At 33.2% G+C, this 18,268-nt stretch overlaps 1 protein-coding gene across 1 annotated transcript; it reads right to left on the bottom strand.

The window, feature by feature from the left end:
- Positions 1-13,482: 13,482 nt before the first annotated feature.
- On the bottom strand, positions 13,483-16,390 carry LOC126681729 (uncharacterized). Its single transcript, XM_050377279.1, has 6 exons — positions 16,353-16,390; positions 14,703-14,842; positions 14,262-14,484; positions 14,021-14,218; positions 13,618-13,672; positions 13,483-13,563 (listed from the first exon to the last, which is right to left on the bottom strand). Exons 1-6 carry the CDS (start codon positions 16,388-16,390, stop codon positions 13,483-13,485), a joined length of 735 nt encoding a protein of 244 aa, XP_050233236.1.
- Positions 16,391-18,268: the final 1,878 nt, after the last annotated feature.

Raw genomic sequence — 18,268 nt, 5'->3', positions numbered from 1 at the left:
TAAATTCAATGGTTTATTAATTCTTGGACAGGGAAAATGTATGAGTCAATGCATGAATGAGATTCTCGATATGGATAGCAGTTAATTCGAAGTCGAATCATATTAATGTAGAAATCCGTTGGATTTAAAGCACCATTTCGCAAATTCAAGTAAAACAAAAAGTCACCGATCTATGAAAAAACAAAACTGCAATAGACAATTGATTTTATTTAAAAAAAAAAGAACAAACATTTGCATATTAATAATTATATCCATTGTTTATCCTATTAATATACGCGTTAAATGCGTATGTATCATGAAATATGTATCTTTAACACAATGATCCCCCGTTGTAGATGAATATAGTACTACTCCACAGTCTCCACTATTTCTCTGATAAGCATTAATTTTTGAACGCATTGAATCATTATAAATGGTCATGCAGAGAACCGGTGGACACTAGACTAGACGGAACCCATAGTCTTGAAATTTCCACTGACGTATTAATACTAGAAGATCTATGACTGAACTAGTCTTTGGATCATATTAATGATTACTGCAGTTTGTAGACAGCTTGTCTACAGTCACTTGCCATATCGTATTAAATAGGGGCTGAGCCACTACCCAGAATTTGAATTCTGGAGTTATGCTAATCATCAACACTGTTATTATACACCTTGATACTAAACGGTTAAACCCTAACCTTATACTATAATCCTGAAATTAATTAGTTAGAAGTTTCTTATTAATAGAAATGTAATAAACAGCTGGTCGCTATTAATAAAAAGGCTCGGATTTGAAATGGATATACACTTGCTATCCTGTTATTATGTGATAATCGGTTTCACTCGTTTAGTCATTTTCTAGTTTAACATTTATCGGGCGGATATCGTGTTTTTTATTCAAAAAATGTATAATGTTTAATTGTAAATTAAAATTAAACTCTATTTAGATTGTAAATTAAAATTTGAATGAATGTTACAATATATTATAATATTCACTTAATAATCTATTTAGCATTCACTATTTTATGTTAGGGACTAATCGCTGTCTTTAAAAGCCTATTGTAATAGTTCTTTCATATATGAGTAATAAAAGACGATTATAATGATTACCATTATTTACTTTCAAATTAGGTAAAACATATGTTTAATTATTGAGCAATGATTTATTACTTACTCGAATACCTACAGCTTCCTTGAAGCTGCTGCGTGTGGGGAGACACAGTGGAATTGCCAATTGTATCCCAAACCCTATATAGAGGGGGTTTTCTTTGTTTACCTTATACAACTAATGCGCCCATATTAGATGAACTTATTTTAAAAGACATGGATATGGACATGGACATGGACATGATTTATAATTATTTATTTTCGATATAAGTAAAATGTATGTATTGATTTATAAATTAACTATTTTCTCCAAATAAACTATAAACTATTTCTTGTCTAATTAATCTTAACCCTATTCGTAAGTTGTAAACCCTATCCCTTATCATCAACACAACCCCTAATACTAAACCCTAACCCTAATCGCAAACCTTAATTCTAATCTCTAGTCCTAACACCAAAACCCAATACTACGGATAAAATGGAAAACAACATCCGAATAAACAAAACGTCATAATTGATTGAATCACGCTTAATCGATGATAAAATAGAATGATTAAAACCAATATTATTTTCTTGCATGAATGACACATGTCATTTTACATTACTAAAAAAACAATTATAACTCCACCCACCTACTAATTAGAGCATCAAGGATTAATATTACCGCTATGTTACTTAGGGTCCAGGATTAGGGTTACGGTATAATGGTATTGGATTAGGTTTATAATACTTAGGTTTACGATTAGGGTTTAGGGTTAGAATTAGTATTAGATTTTGGTATTAGGGTTAAGGATTAGGATTAATTATCGAAAGATATCTAATCAGTTTGATGCATCCTTAATTATAATGAATTCAACGAGAAATAATTACCTCCTAGTATTTATTATGGACAATACTTGAGAACTGAGAGGGTGAAAGACTATTTATTTCTATGGTGAAAATAGTTTTTCATAAAAAAAACAACAGCTTTGGAAGGTGAATTACCTATAAATATGTATACTTTTAAATCTGATTAAATTTACACACAATAGTTTGCTCCATGATTTAAATACATATCTACATAATATTGCTTGATATCTTCCTTTCCAATTATATCAAGTTTCCAAACACAAATAATTTTAATATTTCACTTCCCTTCTGACATCTGTCCCTCCCTACTTCTACATACCTTCTAATCATGTAAAGTGTAGGGGCACATCACAGATATGGATTATGATAGAACTTTAGGAGGACTCAATTGAACACAATTATTTTTATTTATACTAAAGAGTAATTTATATACTACTCTTGCACTTTGTTTACTCTAGCACACTCACGTACACCAAGACTCCACTAACACTACACACATCCACTTTTTGCTCTCATTCTTATAAAATAGAAGAACCACCTTTTATATATAGGCATAGCCATCATATGGCGGTGGTAGTAAGATTCTAGGTCTTTCTTGATTGGTCCACCTATTTCTTTCATAATCCTAATAACTGTAGGATAGAAGGCCCTAGATAATTATCTATAAGAAGAGAGAATTATAGAGAAGAAATTGACTTCTAATAGATTAACCCACCTTCTTAATTATACGGGACGCAGGAAACATTCCATCATCCATGTGGTAACCAACTACAGTATTAAATACCCGATAGTACTCTACAAGATATCTATAGATATCGTCCAGATATGCTGCATTCGACTCTATGGACTAGCTAATTAATTTCTTATTACTACGGCTAAGCATGGAAAACATTCATTAAACTTCTCTTTATAAACATCCATTAAACTTCGATCCCTACTTCTACCTTGTTATCATGAAAAGTGTAGGAGCACATCAAGATATGAATTAACCCCCCTTTCTTAATTATACAGGACGCAGGGAACGTCACCCCATCATCCATGGGGTAATAAACTACAGTTTGTACCCTACATATATCTATAGATATCGACCAGATATGTTGCATCGATTCTATGGACTAGTTAATTAATTTTGTATTTCTACGGATAACATGAGAATATCTCTTTAGTTAAAGCGTGCCCACTGTATTTATAAACATCCATTAAACTATGATCTGTCTTTTTGTCATCCAACAATTATCTTGGAGAGATTACTTTTCTGTGTAGTTGCTAATAATAAAAATATCTATTTCATCCGACTTCGAAGCCCTCGTTCTCCAATTGCACTCTTTAGTAACACACTTTACAATAAATACTAGCTTGCACGATTTATCAATTTTATATTGAAAATGATATTTGATAGCACAAACTGCCAACATTTTCTTCAAGATTTCTTTGTTCTTGAAAATTTGACCTTCTCTCATCTCTATGTATCTTACCGTTGTAATTATAAACATTTCTTCATTCAACTCTCCTAAAATAAACTGCCATATCCAATCCCACTGCGTACTTGTATACCTTTTGTATTTAATTCATAGCATGTGTTGTCATCTGAGAGTTTATCAGACGCATTTTCAGAAAACTTTGAAGTTTGTTCTTCAAAAATTTCATTTCAACTAATCTCTGACCTGTTGAATAGAAAGAGCCATGTTCTCCTGTTCTGACAGATTTTGTTTATCAACACAAATTGAAAATACTGTATTATCTATTTCTCTATTTTTCAATTAAAAATAGATAGAAAGCACCAAATCATCGTTAATTAAAATTGCTGATTGGAACGATCCGGACGTCCCTGGTAATCTGACTCGACTTCCTACAGATTTCATGTGCACATCATACCTGGATTCGTCTTATATAAAGGGTGAAATCTCCCTTAAAGCTCCTGCGTGTTTAGAGTCACGGTGAGATCTGCACCATATCACGACGGATATCGCCCGGATAAGAAATGTACAAATGCTTGTATCCATATATATCCATTTGTTTTTAACTCACAAACTCCGATATTCATAATTGTTAATGGAAGTTTTTGTTTTGCTATATTATAATTTATTTGTAGTTTGAATTTATGGGCTTTACTTTAACTTTTTATTAAAAATTATAGGCTTTATTTCATTTTTTATTAAAAATTATAGACTTTACTTTAACTTTTTTTTATGGGCTTTTAAAAACCCAAACCGATAAAAATTATGGAGACCAAACCGAACCGACTGAAGTTTTTTGGTTAAAAAAAAATTTGGTGTTTGGCTAAATAAAGAACGGTTTGGATTGGGATTTTTCCAAACCGAAAACCAAAAAAACCGAAAAAATTCCAACCTAACCGACCGATGCTCACCCCTAAATTATTTTATTTTATTACGTACTTGCATGTTACGTACGCATAATATTTGAAGATATGTACGCATACTATTTCATGATATGTACGCATAATATTTCGTGTTTCCGGCGACCGATTGGACTAATCCGAAAGTCCTGGAAAACTGACTCGGATTCCTGCAGCTTTCGAGAGGACATCCTACACGGTTTCTTCTTCTAAAAAGGGCAAAATCTGCATTCAAGCTGCTGCTTAAACAGAGACATTGCCAAAACCACGTCATAGCCGAAGAATATCACGTAGATAAAACATATACACATGCATGTATCCATATATATCCATCCCTTTGATTAAAAGAAAAGTCGTCACGACTCGTGTTCCTGGCGTCCAATTGGAGTTATCCATGTTTATGATATGTATGGTTAATGTTCCCAAGGAATGAACTAATTGTAAAAGACATGGACGTGGAAACGACATTGGTTTATAATTATTTTTTTCTGATAAGTAAAATTTCTCTTAAAACTTCTAGGTGTGCAGAGTCACGATAAAATCCACATCATATATGTTGCATAACATGCAAATAAAATGCAGATAAAATGTGCACAAATGCCTGTATCCGTATATATTCATCTTTTTTGTTAAGAGAATGATAAAAAAAATAAGTACAGGCGTCGTTCGTGTTCCCGGCGTCCGATTGGGGTTTTCAATGATTTTGTTTGTACTGTTAATGTGGCCAGGGGATGAACTTATATCAAAAGAAATGGACATGGCAACGGTAACGGTTTATAATTATTTATTTTCAAGTAATTGAAATAAATATTTGATTATTTTACTTTTATGTTTAAAAATACGTCGCTTTTAACGAGAATTTATAATAAACTATTTTTTTTCGGGTAATTCCACAGGTTTCTACAATATTTTACTTCGAATCGTGGATTTACTTCGAATCAAGTTTACTATCAAGAGATACAAAAGAAATAGAAAAACTGGTCGGCTCTCTTCATGCAAAAACTCGTGTTTCCGGCTTCCGATTGGAATGATTTAATTTCTGGCCGAGTTAGTATAAGATTCTTCTGTAATTTATGACCGAGTTAGTATACATTTTAGTATAAGATTGTTCTGTAAGATTCTTTTGTAATTTAGTTTCGATAATTTTCACACTCTTGTTTATGATATTTAACTAATATGTATGGCTAGAGTTAAGGCACTTTGTCGAACTTTTGTTAACAGGTTAATCTTATTGATGTTGTGGAGGTATCTGTCGTCAAACATAATGTAGATCATGTCGTATGCCTTTAGCACCAAAGTTCAGGAACTGTGAGTTATTTCTGGATATTTTTAGCTAAATCACTCAGGTTTTCTAAACAAGTCAACAAAAACCCCCTTATTTATGTGACCAGTGCATCGCTTTTCCTTATTACGGGTTTTATGGTACAAAAAAAGAATTAATAATCAAGAGATACAAAAGCAGCCCAACTATTGATGCCACAACTCGTGCTTCCGGCGTCAGACTGCTTGTATAGCTGCTATTTCAGACGAAGCAAAGTCAATGTTGACAAAGAGAGCAACCATTTCTCTTTAAAATTCTTATTTTAATTTCTTTATTCTAACTAAAATTTTATTATGACTTCTAAGTTAATTCAACTTCATATTCTTCATATATATTGTCAATTTTATTAATTTTTAATATCAATATCAAATATCTATATTATCATAATATTTGCTCTTTTTTTTGTATCATGATAGTTTCTTAATATGTTTAATGCTTTAATCCATACCCAAAGACCTTAATCAACTGGTAATGTGTTTTATATCTTTAGAAGAGTCAATCAGATAAAATTAGGCTTAAATTCACAAAAAAACACCAACTTTCGCGTGTTTTTAGTATTTAACACAAACTTTTAATTTTGGCATAAAAATACATGAAGTATCAAATTTTTGCATATAAGACCAAGTTTGCATTTTTTAAAACACGATGTCGTTTTAGGTTAAAAACGGTGCCGTTTTAGGTCAAAAACAGTGTCGTTTTATGCCCAAAATGGTTCCCGTGTTATTTTTACAAAAATCAGATAGTTCGTGTATTTTTATGCCAAAATTAAAAATTCGTGTTAAATACCAAAAACACGCGATAGTTCGTGATTTTTGGAGCATTTAAGCCTTAAAATTATATAAAACTATAAGCTATAGCAAAACTAAATATTTTGTTTGAACTACAAAAAAATTAAAATTGTATACAATAATTTTTGTATCAATAACATATAGTATTATAATCACTATTGTTCATAATATGAGAATTTATAATTGTATTTAATATAATATTTCAAAACTTAGATAAAATAAATCAAATGTATAAACATACTATGATAAAAATATCATAATATCATAATATCGATAATATTATATTAATTCGCGCAATTGCGCGGGTTTACGACTACTTTTTTTAATTGATACGTACATTTAGAATACACATATAAAACAAGTATAATGGATTGAGAGAAACACCAAAAGTACATATACACCGATAAAAACTAACAATTGAGACTCTAAAGAGTCGATTACCATTTTTGACAAAACAAATACAAAAATAAAAATAAATTGTATGTGTATTATTTATTCAAATCAAATCTCAATTGTATGATCTGTTTTCAAAAAATACTGTTAAAACCTTTTTTCGTTTAAATATAAATGTTCAAAAGTAAAAACCACAAGGTAAACTCACAAAACAGATGTCCCCCAAAAACGTATGCTCCTGATCGCCCACAAGTAAAACACCCTGGTGTTCTGACTTGGCAGATCGACTGCTCGTCGTATCTAGTTAGAATTCAAATGTCAAAACAATATCAGACATAAAATCCCTAATTTTAGTCTTATCGTATAACCGATAGACTTTAACAATTATCGTTTATCAACGACTCTTTTATTATATCTAATTTTATTAGATATAACTTATTATCCCTTTTTTTTTTCTATTTATCAATTTAATCGATCGATAAATTAATTAAAATGTCATAACGTTTTAATAAACCAAATACTTTTTTATTTTGATTCTCGTTTTCTTTTAATAGTTTAAATAACCTATTACTTTATTAAAATGCTGTTACGTTTTAATAATCCGAATATCTCTATTTTTTATAATGTTTAAATTATTTAAACGTCCTAGTCCACTTTTTTTAATAATCCGCGTACGTCCCTTTTGGATCGATTAGAATAAACCGGATTAAATTGAACCAATTGAATCGAACCGGACCAAATTAATTAAACCGGATCGAACCAAACCAAATCGGATAAAAGTCCAAATCGATCCCTCGGTCAACCCACTGTGCGGACGCACAGTGGGTACTGTGCGTCCGCACAGTAACCATACTGTGCGTCCGCACAGTAACCATACTGTGCGTTCGCACAGTATGGTCATTGTGCGTTCGCACAGTGCACGAACAGCCCCGGAATCCGTGATTCCGGACCTCCCGACCTATTTCCAACGTCAAATTTCAATTCAAACATCAATACGACACTCAACTCAATCCAATTCCGCAATGAAAATGTTAAACCGATTCGAATTCGATCGATTCGATACGGTCGACATTATAATATTAATTATAATCCAATTTATAAATAACCAAATTCAAATTAACGGCTATTACCTCGAATACGTGCGGATTATCGAAAAAATCGGAGCCGAAATCGCGAAATGAATCGCGCCGCGTCATGCCCTAGCTTTGGGCGTGCCTCTAAGAGCTTAGCAGCTCTCCTCATTTCTTTCTTTTGAAAGAAATGAATTCCTGTGCATAAAAATGTGCATGGGAATACATATATATATAAATGGCAAAAGTGCTATTTAGTACTACCTCAATCATGCACTGTAACACAACTTCTTAATTAGTTGTCCGTAACTCAAACGGAGGCTAATTCCAAATTCCGTCAAACTTTATCCAAAAATCCAATAAAATATAAAACGAATAAATATATAATTTTTCTTCGAATTCGACTTATTAGGTCCAAATCAGTCCCGCTTGAATAAAATTACTACGTCCAAATTTCATAAAAATTTGACGGTAGCTTTGTCAAATTATTTTGCGAATATCGACACCAAAATTATTTGTTCGGGACATATTAATTATTTTATATTTATTTGGACTAACTAATAATATTTAATTCTTTAATAACTGGAAACTAATTGAAGAAAAAGTCTAGAGATTAAAAGAAATATTTTCTTTACTTGGTCACCACAACACACCGTTGATCCATTCTTCTTATCCCTTTTTTTATTATTTTCTTTAATATATATATAAATATATATATTTAACTTATTTTCTTTAATTACTCGTCGAGACTTCCGAGTTTCGACATTTTAATTTCGGGGTTTTTTCCGAAATAATAAACTCTCCAATTAGAGTGGTTTATTGATATATTTATTATTAATATATTTTTATCTACGACGCCCAGTCGTATTCTCTATTCTATTAGTCTTGTTCATATCCCATTATTAAAATTTAAATTCACGATTTAAATTTTAAATTCCTATTATTACGATATACCTTTAGTGATACATATAAATTAAATTTATATTTAAATTTAATATACGTATTCCAAATTTATTAAATCACTTCCCGTGATTTAATTTAATAATTTTAAATAGTCAAAACTTACTATTATCTTTAGACTATTAAACTTGGTCTTTCTGATTATTTTTCTTAATATTCGAAATCTCAAAATATTATTTTTAATATTTTGATTACTCCAATTTGACCTCGTGGCATATTCTAACTACTTAAAATTACGGGGTATTACACTCATGAACGCTGACTCGAATGCCTACAACTTTCGTGAGGTCATCCTATCCGGATTCGTATTCTAAAAAGGGCGAAATCTTCTTTGAAGCTGCTGCGTGAGTCATTGTGAAATCTACATCATATCCTGGTAAAATATCCTATAGGTAAATACTGTATAATTGTCTGTATCCGTATATCCATCTATTTTTATTTTTAAGAAAATGATAAAACCAGTACATGCACAAGTCGTGTTCCCGACGTCCGATTGGGGTTTTTCATGTTTACCTTTGTACAGTTAATGTACACAATCGATAAACTTTTATTTAAAGACATGGACATGGAAATGGCAGTGGTTTATAATTTTTTATTTCCAGAGTTGGTAAAATTTTAGTTTAATTATGCCAATCTTTTTACTCTTCATTTACTTTGTTCTCTTCTTCAGCAGGTCACTGTGATATGTGCAGTTCGATTTGGAAGATGACGATCCCACTTCGTATCCAATTTTTCACATGGCTTCTTGCTAGAGACAGAATTTCTTCAAAAGCTTACCTTAGTTAGACAAGGTATTTTACAGCAAGATTCTTCTTTTTGTCATATTTGTACGGAAGAGGAGACGAGATTGCATATAGTTACCATTGTCAGGTGGCTTGGCGTTCTTGGGCATTGATTTCTTCTTTGTGCAATTTCTATTGGGCTACTCCTTATTCCTTGGAAGATTTTTTTCTTTCAATGGATATCTTTTTCTGATAGACAATTTAGAGATCTTTGGAAGCTTATCTGGTTCTTTTCAATTTGGGAGTTGTGGAAATGTAGAAACAGGAGAATTTTTGACAAAACGATGTCTATAGGAATTTTGCTTACTTTTGTAATCCTTCAATATCCTTGTGAGTTGTAATCTTTTGCTTTTGTGCGCCAGTGGCGTATCCAGAAATATTTCATAAGGTGGGCATGATTGTGAACTTATTTTAAAAGATGGGCACGGACATGGACATGGTTTATATTAAAATTTGGAAAAATGAACTTATCTACCCACAACTATAGGGGTTTTGCAAAATATACCACGATCTTTTAATTTTGCCAATTTAATCCGTCATTTATTCAGTATTTACCAAGTAAACCCAAGGCACATTTGAATCTTTGCCAAATATACCCAAATATATCCGAATTTGCCGTCTCCATGAAAGCGTAGTTAATGGAGTGAAAACAAAATGGATATAAACGGAAATGGGCAAATTTAAATTTATATCTACGTGTTATTTCATATATTTTCTACAGGGCTGCCGAAAGTCCCCTTACCTTGGCAGGTGCGAAAGCATGATGATACACATCACCGCTTCACAAATTCATGTAAAACAAACAAATCACCACTCTAGACTCTATGAAAACACAACACTCTTGTTGAAAATATATAATCTATTGCCCATAATGTTTACATTTAATAGATATCATATTCGGGGTAGGTGAGAAAGCCTGATGATTATTGACTAGTTGTTACAAATTTATGATATCTTAATAATATCTATCGAAATATACTAGTGTGCTTTCGAATCACATAGAGATTTTAATATTGTAGATTGTTACTCCATGTTCTTTCGAATTACATACTAGATCCCAACCCTAATCGTTGACCATAATCCTAATCCCTAGTCTTAAAACCAGACCCCAATACCAATTCTAATCCTAAAATATTTGTTTTATTTATGACGTAACTCGTGTTTCCGACGTCCTATTGAACTGTTTTCCATATTAGCCGTACTAATAACAAATTAGTTAACTAGTCCATAGAGCACATTCGTATGCCAAGATATCTATAGTTATACCTTCGATTGGACTGATCTGAACGTCCTGGAAAGCTGACTCGGATTCCTGCAGCTTTTGAGAGGACATTCTACACGGTTTCTTCTTATAAAAAGGGTGAAATATGCCTTCAAGCTGCTGCGTAAACAGAGACATTGTCAAAACCACGTCATAGCCGAAGAATATCACGTAGATAAAACATATGCACATGTCTGTATCCATATATATATCCATCCCTTTGATTAAAAGAAAAGTAGTCACGACTCATGTTCCCAGCATCCAATTGGGGTTATCCATGTTTACGATGTGTACGGTTAATGTTCCCAGGGAATGAACTTATAGTAAAAGATATGGACATGGCAACGGCATTGGTTTATAATTATTATTTTTTCTGATAAGTAAAATTTCTCTTAAAGCTTCTGCCTGTGCAGAGTCACGATAAAATCCACATCATATTTGTTGTATAACATGCAGATAAAATGTGCACAGATCTCTGTATTCGTATATATCCATCTTTTTTATTTTTTAAGAGAATGATAAAAAATAAGTACAGGCACCACTCGTGTTCCCAGCGTCCGATTGGGGTTTTCAATGATTTCCTTTGTACTGTTAATGTGGCCAAGGGATGAACTTATATCAAAAGAAATGGACATGGCAACGGTAACGGTTTACAATTATTTATTTTCAAGTAAGTAAAATAAATATTTGATTATTTTACTTTTAAGTTTAAAAATACGTCGCTTTTAATGAGAATTTATAATAAACTATTTTTTTCCGGGTAATTCCACAGGTTTCTACAATATTTTACTTCGAATCGTGAATTTACTTCGAATCAAGTTTACTATCAAGAGACACAAAAGAAATAGGAAAGCTGGCCGGCTCTCTTCATGTCAAAACTCGTGTTTCCGGCTTTCGATTGGAATGATTTAATTTTTGGCCTAGTTAGTATAAGATTATTCTGTAATTTGTGACCGAGTTAGTATACATTTTAGTATAAGATTGTTCAGTAAAATTCTTTTTTAATTTAGTGTCGATAATTTCCACACACTTGTTTATGATATTGAACTAATATGTATGGCTAGAGTTAAGGCACCTTGTCGAACTTTTGATAACAGGTTAATCTTATTGATATTGTGGAGGTATCTGTCGTCAAACATAATGCATATCATGTCATATGCCTTTAGCACCAAAGTCCAAGAACTGTGAGTTATTTCTGGATATTTTTAGCTAAATCACTCAATTTTTCTAAACAAGTCAACAAAAACCCCCTTAATTATGTGACCAGAGAATCACTTTTCTTTATTAACGGGGTTTATGGTACAAAAAAAGAATTAATAATCAAGAGATACAAAAGCAGTCCGGCTATTCATGCCACAACTCGTGCTTTCGGCGTCAGAGTGCTTGTGGTGCTGCTATTTCGGACGAAGCGGAGTCAATGTTGACAAAGAGAGCAACCATTTCTCTTTAATTCTTATTTTAATTTCTTTATTCTAACTAAAATTTTATTCTAACTTCTAATTTAATTTAACTTCATATTCTTCATATATATTGTCAATTTAATTAATTTTTAATAACAATATCAAATATCTATATCATCATAATATTTGCTCTCTTTTTTGTACCATGATAGTTTCTTCATATGTTTAATGCTTTAATCCATACCCAAAGACCTTAATTAACTGGTAGTGTGTTTTATATCTTTAAAAGCGTCAATCAGTTAAACTTATATAAAACTATAGGCCATAGCAAAACTAAATATTTTGTTTGAACTACAGAAAATTAATTTCGTATACGATAATTTTTGTATCAATAATATATAGTAATATAATCACTTTTGTTCATAATATGAGAATTTATAATTGTATTTAATATAATATTTCTAAACTTAAATAAAATAAATCAAATGTATAAACATACTATGATAAAAATATTATAAAATCGATAATATTATATTAATTCGCGCAGTTGCGCGGGTTTACGACTACTTTTTTCTAATTGATACGTACATTTAGAATACACATATAAAACACGTATAACAGATTGAGAGAAACACCAAAAATATATATACACCGATAAAAACTAACAATTGAGACTATAAAGAGTCGATTACCATCTTTGACAAAAAGAATACACCAATAAAAATAAACTGTATGTGTATTATTTATTCAAATCATATCTCAATTAAAAAACATTAGTATAATCAGAACACAAATAATGTTGAGAGAAGGGAGGAAGGGTAGTTTAAAGATAGTTATGTATTCAAGTTAGAGCATATATTTTTAAGATAAAATATGTCAGAGTATTTTAAAACTATATCAAGTAGATATAACAGAGACACGCGTAAAAATTTATAACATTTATATATTCCAAAGGTAACAAACCAACTAAATATACTTTGAAGATTCATGACACGCAAATAATAGAACTGCATTAGCTCCATTACAGTTAAACAAAAGTAAACCAATTGTATATACTGCGAACACTATATTTTTTATAACTTAATTGTGGTCACCTAAATATTAATATTTATAATTTTGATTCATCAAAAAGTCATTTTTTTAAGGTATGGATATGAAAAGCTAAAATAACTGTAGTCAAGCCACGTAAGCCTCACAAGAGTATTAACTCCTTAATTCAGATTTTGGGTAGTGGCTCTGCCCCTATTTAATACGATATGGCAAGTGACTGTAGACGACAAGCCGTCTATTAACTGCAGTAAACATTAAAAAGACTTGTTCAGTCATAGATCTTATAGTAATAATACGTTAGTGGAAATTTCAAGACTATGGGTTCCGTCTAGTCCAGTGTCCACCGGTTCTCTACATCACCATTAATAATGAATTCAATGCATTCAAAAATTGAAAAGCTTACCATAGGTATTAATGATAATCTCAGTCTCACTGAGAATAAAATTTCAAAAAGAAAAACCTAACAAAGGTGGAGTAGTACTATATTGATCTATAACGGGGGATCCTTACGTTGAAAAATATAACATATTTCATGATACGCACGCATAATAAACCAGATGTACGTACTTGCATGGTTTCCAAAGAAGCCTCAAACAAACATTTACATTAACATCGTTTGGATATATTCATATAGGTCATCCCGAATTTATAAAGTGAATTTAAACAACTAGAAATTACATAATTTATTTGTGATTCTACATATCAAAATCTGAATCGTCTTGTAAGGGGTCTGGAAGCATTGCAGTATCAGCATACACGATGATATCCAAATTTGTGAAACATTCAACAACAAATGTACGACTTCCACCAAAAACAATCCATGCTGAAGAGCTGTTATAAGATTCAATGGATTGAAAATTGCCAGCAAGAGCTTCAAGCCTGACGCATCTATCATCACTAAAAAAATTCAATAATAAAATTGTGGCGGCTACTTTATGACGGTCCAAGACGACACAATGTTAAACTGTTTCCAGTAGGTTGTGAATTGTTGTGCAAAACAAATACATCATTGGATTTGTTCTCTTGTAAAACAACAAAAGACTCATAATCAACTCTAAGCGAAACAACAAAACTGATATAAAAATCAAAATTAGTAACAGAGTGATTATGCATCATTTTGCAGTGAGCATAAATAATTTCAGATGAGCCAACGACAGGACAACCTGAAATAGGGCATGAACAATCAACAAATGATGGATCCATTGTTGTTGTTATTACTAAAAAAATAGATTAATATGAACTTTTTGAAACTATTCAAATGCTTAATGGGTATAACCAAACGACCTTTTTATAGTACAATTTTAAATGACACAGATTTATGACAAGACAATAAAGAGAGCGGTGAACAATATTTTCTAACTGCCTTAGCAGGAAGACCTACAATCTTTATGGTGGCACTCTCTTAGGATGCCACCACACAGTGAGATAAAGGACTGTGTGATGGCAGCCCAGGAGAGTGCCACCACACAGATTGTAATGCAGCATGAAAATATTGTTTTTTTCGACCTACGAAATTCATACCTATAAATGAGATAAGAAAAAAAACATAATTAAATGGTTGAGGAGTATCCGAGATTACAACTCCTGATCGTAAATTTTCATAACCAGTGAGTCTAGCTTGGATGGCTAAGGCCCCCATTTATTAGGGTTTAGGCTTAGTATTAGTATCAGGGTTTGGTATTAGGGTTATCCGCCTACTAATGACACATATCTGGCTACTCAGTTTGATTTGATTTTGAGAGAAGAAGTTGTGTGTTCTTAAAGAACAAGGGGTCGTCGGAAGAAAATTAATTGTAATTAATAACCCTGGCCTATTCAATGTCCCTACTCACCGCCAAACTACCTCCAGAGAATTAGCAATGACTAGCAAAATGACCAAGCGGCAAGCGTTGCCTTGGCTTTCTATCAATGTTAAATTAGTTAATAAAACATTTATTCAGTGCGATAATTTTTATTAACAATTACATATAGTTAGTCTAAAAAAAATTACATATAGTTTAATAATGTATATATTTTTACCAATGTAAATTTAATTATATATATATAGTTTTATCAAGATTTGATTCTACTATCTTTCATGATGCGGGTTTGTAATTTGAGCAGTTTAAAATTTCATGTTATATCTACATGATATGTTTTAAAATACCCAAATCTTAGGTACTTAATTGATGTTATTATCAAAACTTGAACCAAGTTGACTGAACACTAACTTAACTAAGGATGTTTTAGTGAAATACTTAATTAACTAACTTCCTTAAAAGGAAATCAAAGATTTATTTGGGACATCTAAAAAGGAAATTCAGCCTATCTTTTGTGGACGAAGGGAAATCAGCCTTTCCATGAGAATATACAGTTGGTAAAAGATTTAAACCATTACTATCTACGAGTTATTCTAGATGATGGTTCTGCGAATGGTAGGATCTTCTCTTGTCAACCTGAGATCACGAATACAGGTTAGAGTGAGTCGGACGTTTGTGTCCGACCACACTCCGATGCCTAAATCAGATACCTTGTAAGGTTCAAAGATAAATGACGTAGTTTAAAGAGAATGAATTAGGGTTTACCTTTGGTCTTCGGTCTATTTATATAGAATCCTTTCTCATTAATTGACTCAAGGTCATCTTCTTGTGATTGTGTTTAATTCGGACTCATGCTGGAAAATAGGGATTAGGTCAATCCCAATCTTTCCGGATTCCAAAGATCATATCAGTTAGGATCTGCGTCTACTGACTAATGACAGCTGTTTGGTGTCTGCTGTCTACCATACTTATTTGACTATATGTACTGGGGTCAAATGCGTATCCATCATTAGCCCCTCCCCTCTCTATTCCGTAGCGCAACCATTTATGGTTGTTTGAAACACTACCCGGATAACTTAAATGCAGGGTAACCTTAGTTATGAAGTAATTATCCTATCTTCATGCCGCGTGGCCCACTTTTTGAAATTTCAAAATTTTGAAAATCAAAATCAAATAATACCCGTCCTTTCCGTTTCTTACGCTCTCTCCCTTCTCCACGTGTTCTTTCTTACCTTCCCTTATAACTGCTTCTCTTTCTTCTTTCTCCCATTACTTCTTTCATTCTAGCAAGTTTCTGTTTTCTCCCTTCTTTCTTGCAAATTTCTACTTTCTTCTTTCTTTCTTGGCGATCGTCCCCTCCATTTTTATCAGGTATTTTCTTTCTCCTTTTTATTTTTATTTTCTTCGCATCATGACTCGCACCCGTTCTAGTGTTGCCACTCCTTCTTCTGGGACCACTGTAGATTACCGTAGGGATTTAATTGAGTTTACCTCTAAGATTGATGACGGTATGCTTCCTGGTAAACGCGAGACATACGACATTCCCTTTGATTACACTTTGCATTCCTGTGATCCATCCTTTAGTGCTAACTATCGCCATGACGCCGATCATATTGTTGTTTATAAAGAACAGTTTCGAGGTGGTCTTCGTTTTCCTCTCACTCCTTTCCTTCATAATTTCGTTCTTACCCACAAAATACCTCTAGGACAAATTCATCCAAATGCCATCCGATTGTTGTGTGCGTTTGCTGAACTAGTTCACCATAAAGGTCTAATTCCCACCTTAGGTTTAGTGGCCGAAGTTTTCAATGTTTCCCGGCGAGCCAACGAGTTTTACCTTTATCTTCCTTTTGTTCGCGGCAAGCGTCTGCTTGCTGGTCTTCCTAAACTCAATAAGGGTTGGCAAAACTTGTTCTTCAGTGTTGGTCATGAAAATGCATTTGCTTCCTTTCCCCTTGTTTGGTTGGACAAACCTTTGAAAATTTCTGTTACTAAACCTCCGAAGAAGGATCTGCTTCTTCTGGAACAGCTTATTGGTGCTGCGCGCATCAAATGTTTCAGTGCTCCTGACCTTGTTAACAATTACTTGGCCCGCTTGTTTCCTGAGTACGCTCCCCTTGTGGATGATTCTGGTGGATCCCCAGATCCTAGTGCGGGTAGCCAATCTCTTTCTCACGAACCTACCGAATCTGCGTCACTTATGGATCTAAGTTCTTCTGAAAAGGGTATGCTAATCTCTCATTTGTTGTAATTTTTGTTATATGTATTGATCTGCTTTTGCTGTGTCTCCAGAAATGAACTTTCTAGATGACATCAAGATTGTTGTGGAGGAGTTGCCTGGTGTAACGCCTTCTGCGTCTGCTCTTGCTTCTTCTACTCCTACTGCGTCTGGGGGCTCTCAAACAATGCCTCCGTCGCGGTCTGCGCTAAACAAACCTCCTATAAAGAAAAGGGATGCTTCCTCCAGAAAGGTGCCTGAGCCCTCTACCCGGTTGAAACAGGCGTCTGCGAAATGCCGGAAGCTTGACCTGGACTTGTGTCCTGATCCTCGCGCCTGGATTGAAGAGCACCTTGGTTCTGCGTCCATTCATGACGCGGATGTGTCTGGTCTGTACTCCCAGTTTCTTCAGTTGAATGGAGATATGGATACGTGGAGGCAGGTACCCGTTGATGACATTTTTGATAAGTTTGATGCTTCCTTGCTGCATGTAAGTATTTCTTTCGTTAATTTCTTACTCTTCTTTTTACTTTGTCTGTTCTGCTATCGTGACTTATCTATTATTTATTTAGGTGGTTCAAGGTGTCTCCTTTCTGCGTCAGCAGAAGGATCACCTGATGGAAAAGAATGAACAAGAGCGTGCGTCTCTGCGATAGTCTGCGCAGGCGGAAACGCAGAAGCTGCAAAACTCTCTCCAAGCGGCTGTTGACAAAGGCAAGATCCTTGAGCGAAAAGTTGCTGATCGTGACGCTTCTCTTTTGGAGGTGCAACGGGTTCGCGATAGGTTGCTGTCTGAGCAAAAAGAGAATAGAAAAGATGTGAATGCCTATATTTCCGGCTGTTTAACCGACTTCTGTGCTACTGCCGTCGGGGTGGTTCGTCAAGATTATCCTGACTACGACATTGGGAAGTTCTTAGCTATTGACCTCC

This window comes from Mercurialis annua, linkage group LG5 (genome assembly GCF_937616625.2).
Source record: "Mercurialis annua linkage group LG5, ddMerAnnu1.2, whole genome shotgun sequence".
NCBI classification, from domain to species: domain Eukaryota; kingdom Viridiplantae; phylum Streptophyta; class Magnoliopsida; order Malpighiales; family Euphorbiaceae; genus Mercurialis; species Mercurialis annua.
This window is presented reverse-complemented; position numbering and strand designations above follow the sequence as displayed.

Coding starts and splice junctions, on each gene's coding strand:
- LOC126681729 (XM_050377279.1), bottom strand. CDS start 16,390: ATGGGAGAAAGAAGAAAGAGAAGCAGTTATAAGGGAAG. Junction 14,843..16,352: donor AGAAGCAGTTATAAGGGAAG/GTAAGAAAGAAC, acceptor TCTCATTTATAG/GTATGAATTTCGTAGGTCGA. Junction 13,673..14,020: donor GACGATTCAGATTTTGATAT/GTAGAATCACAA, acceptor ATGGTGATGTAG/AGAACCGGTGGACACTGGAC.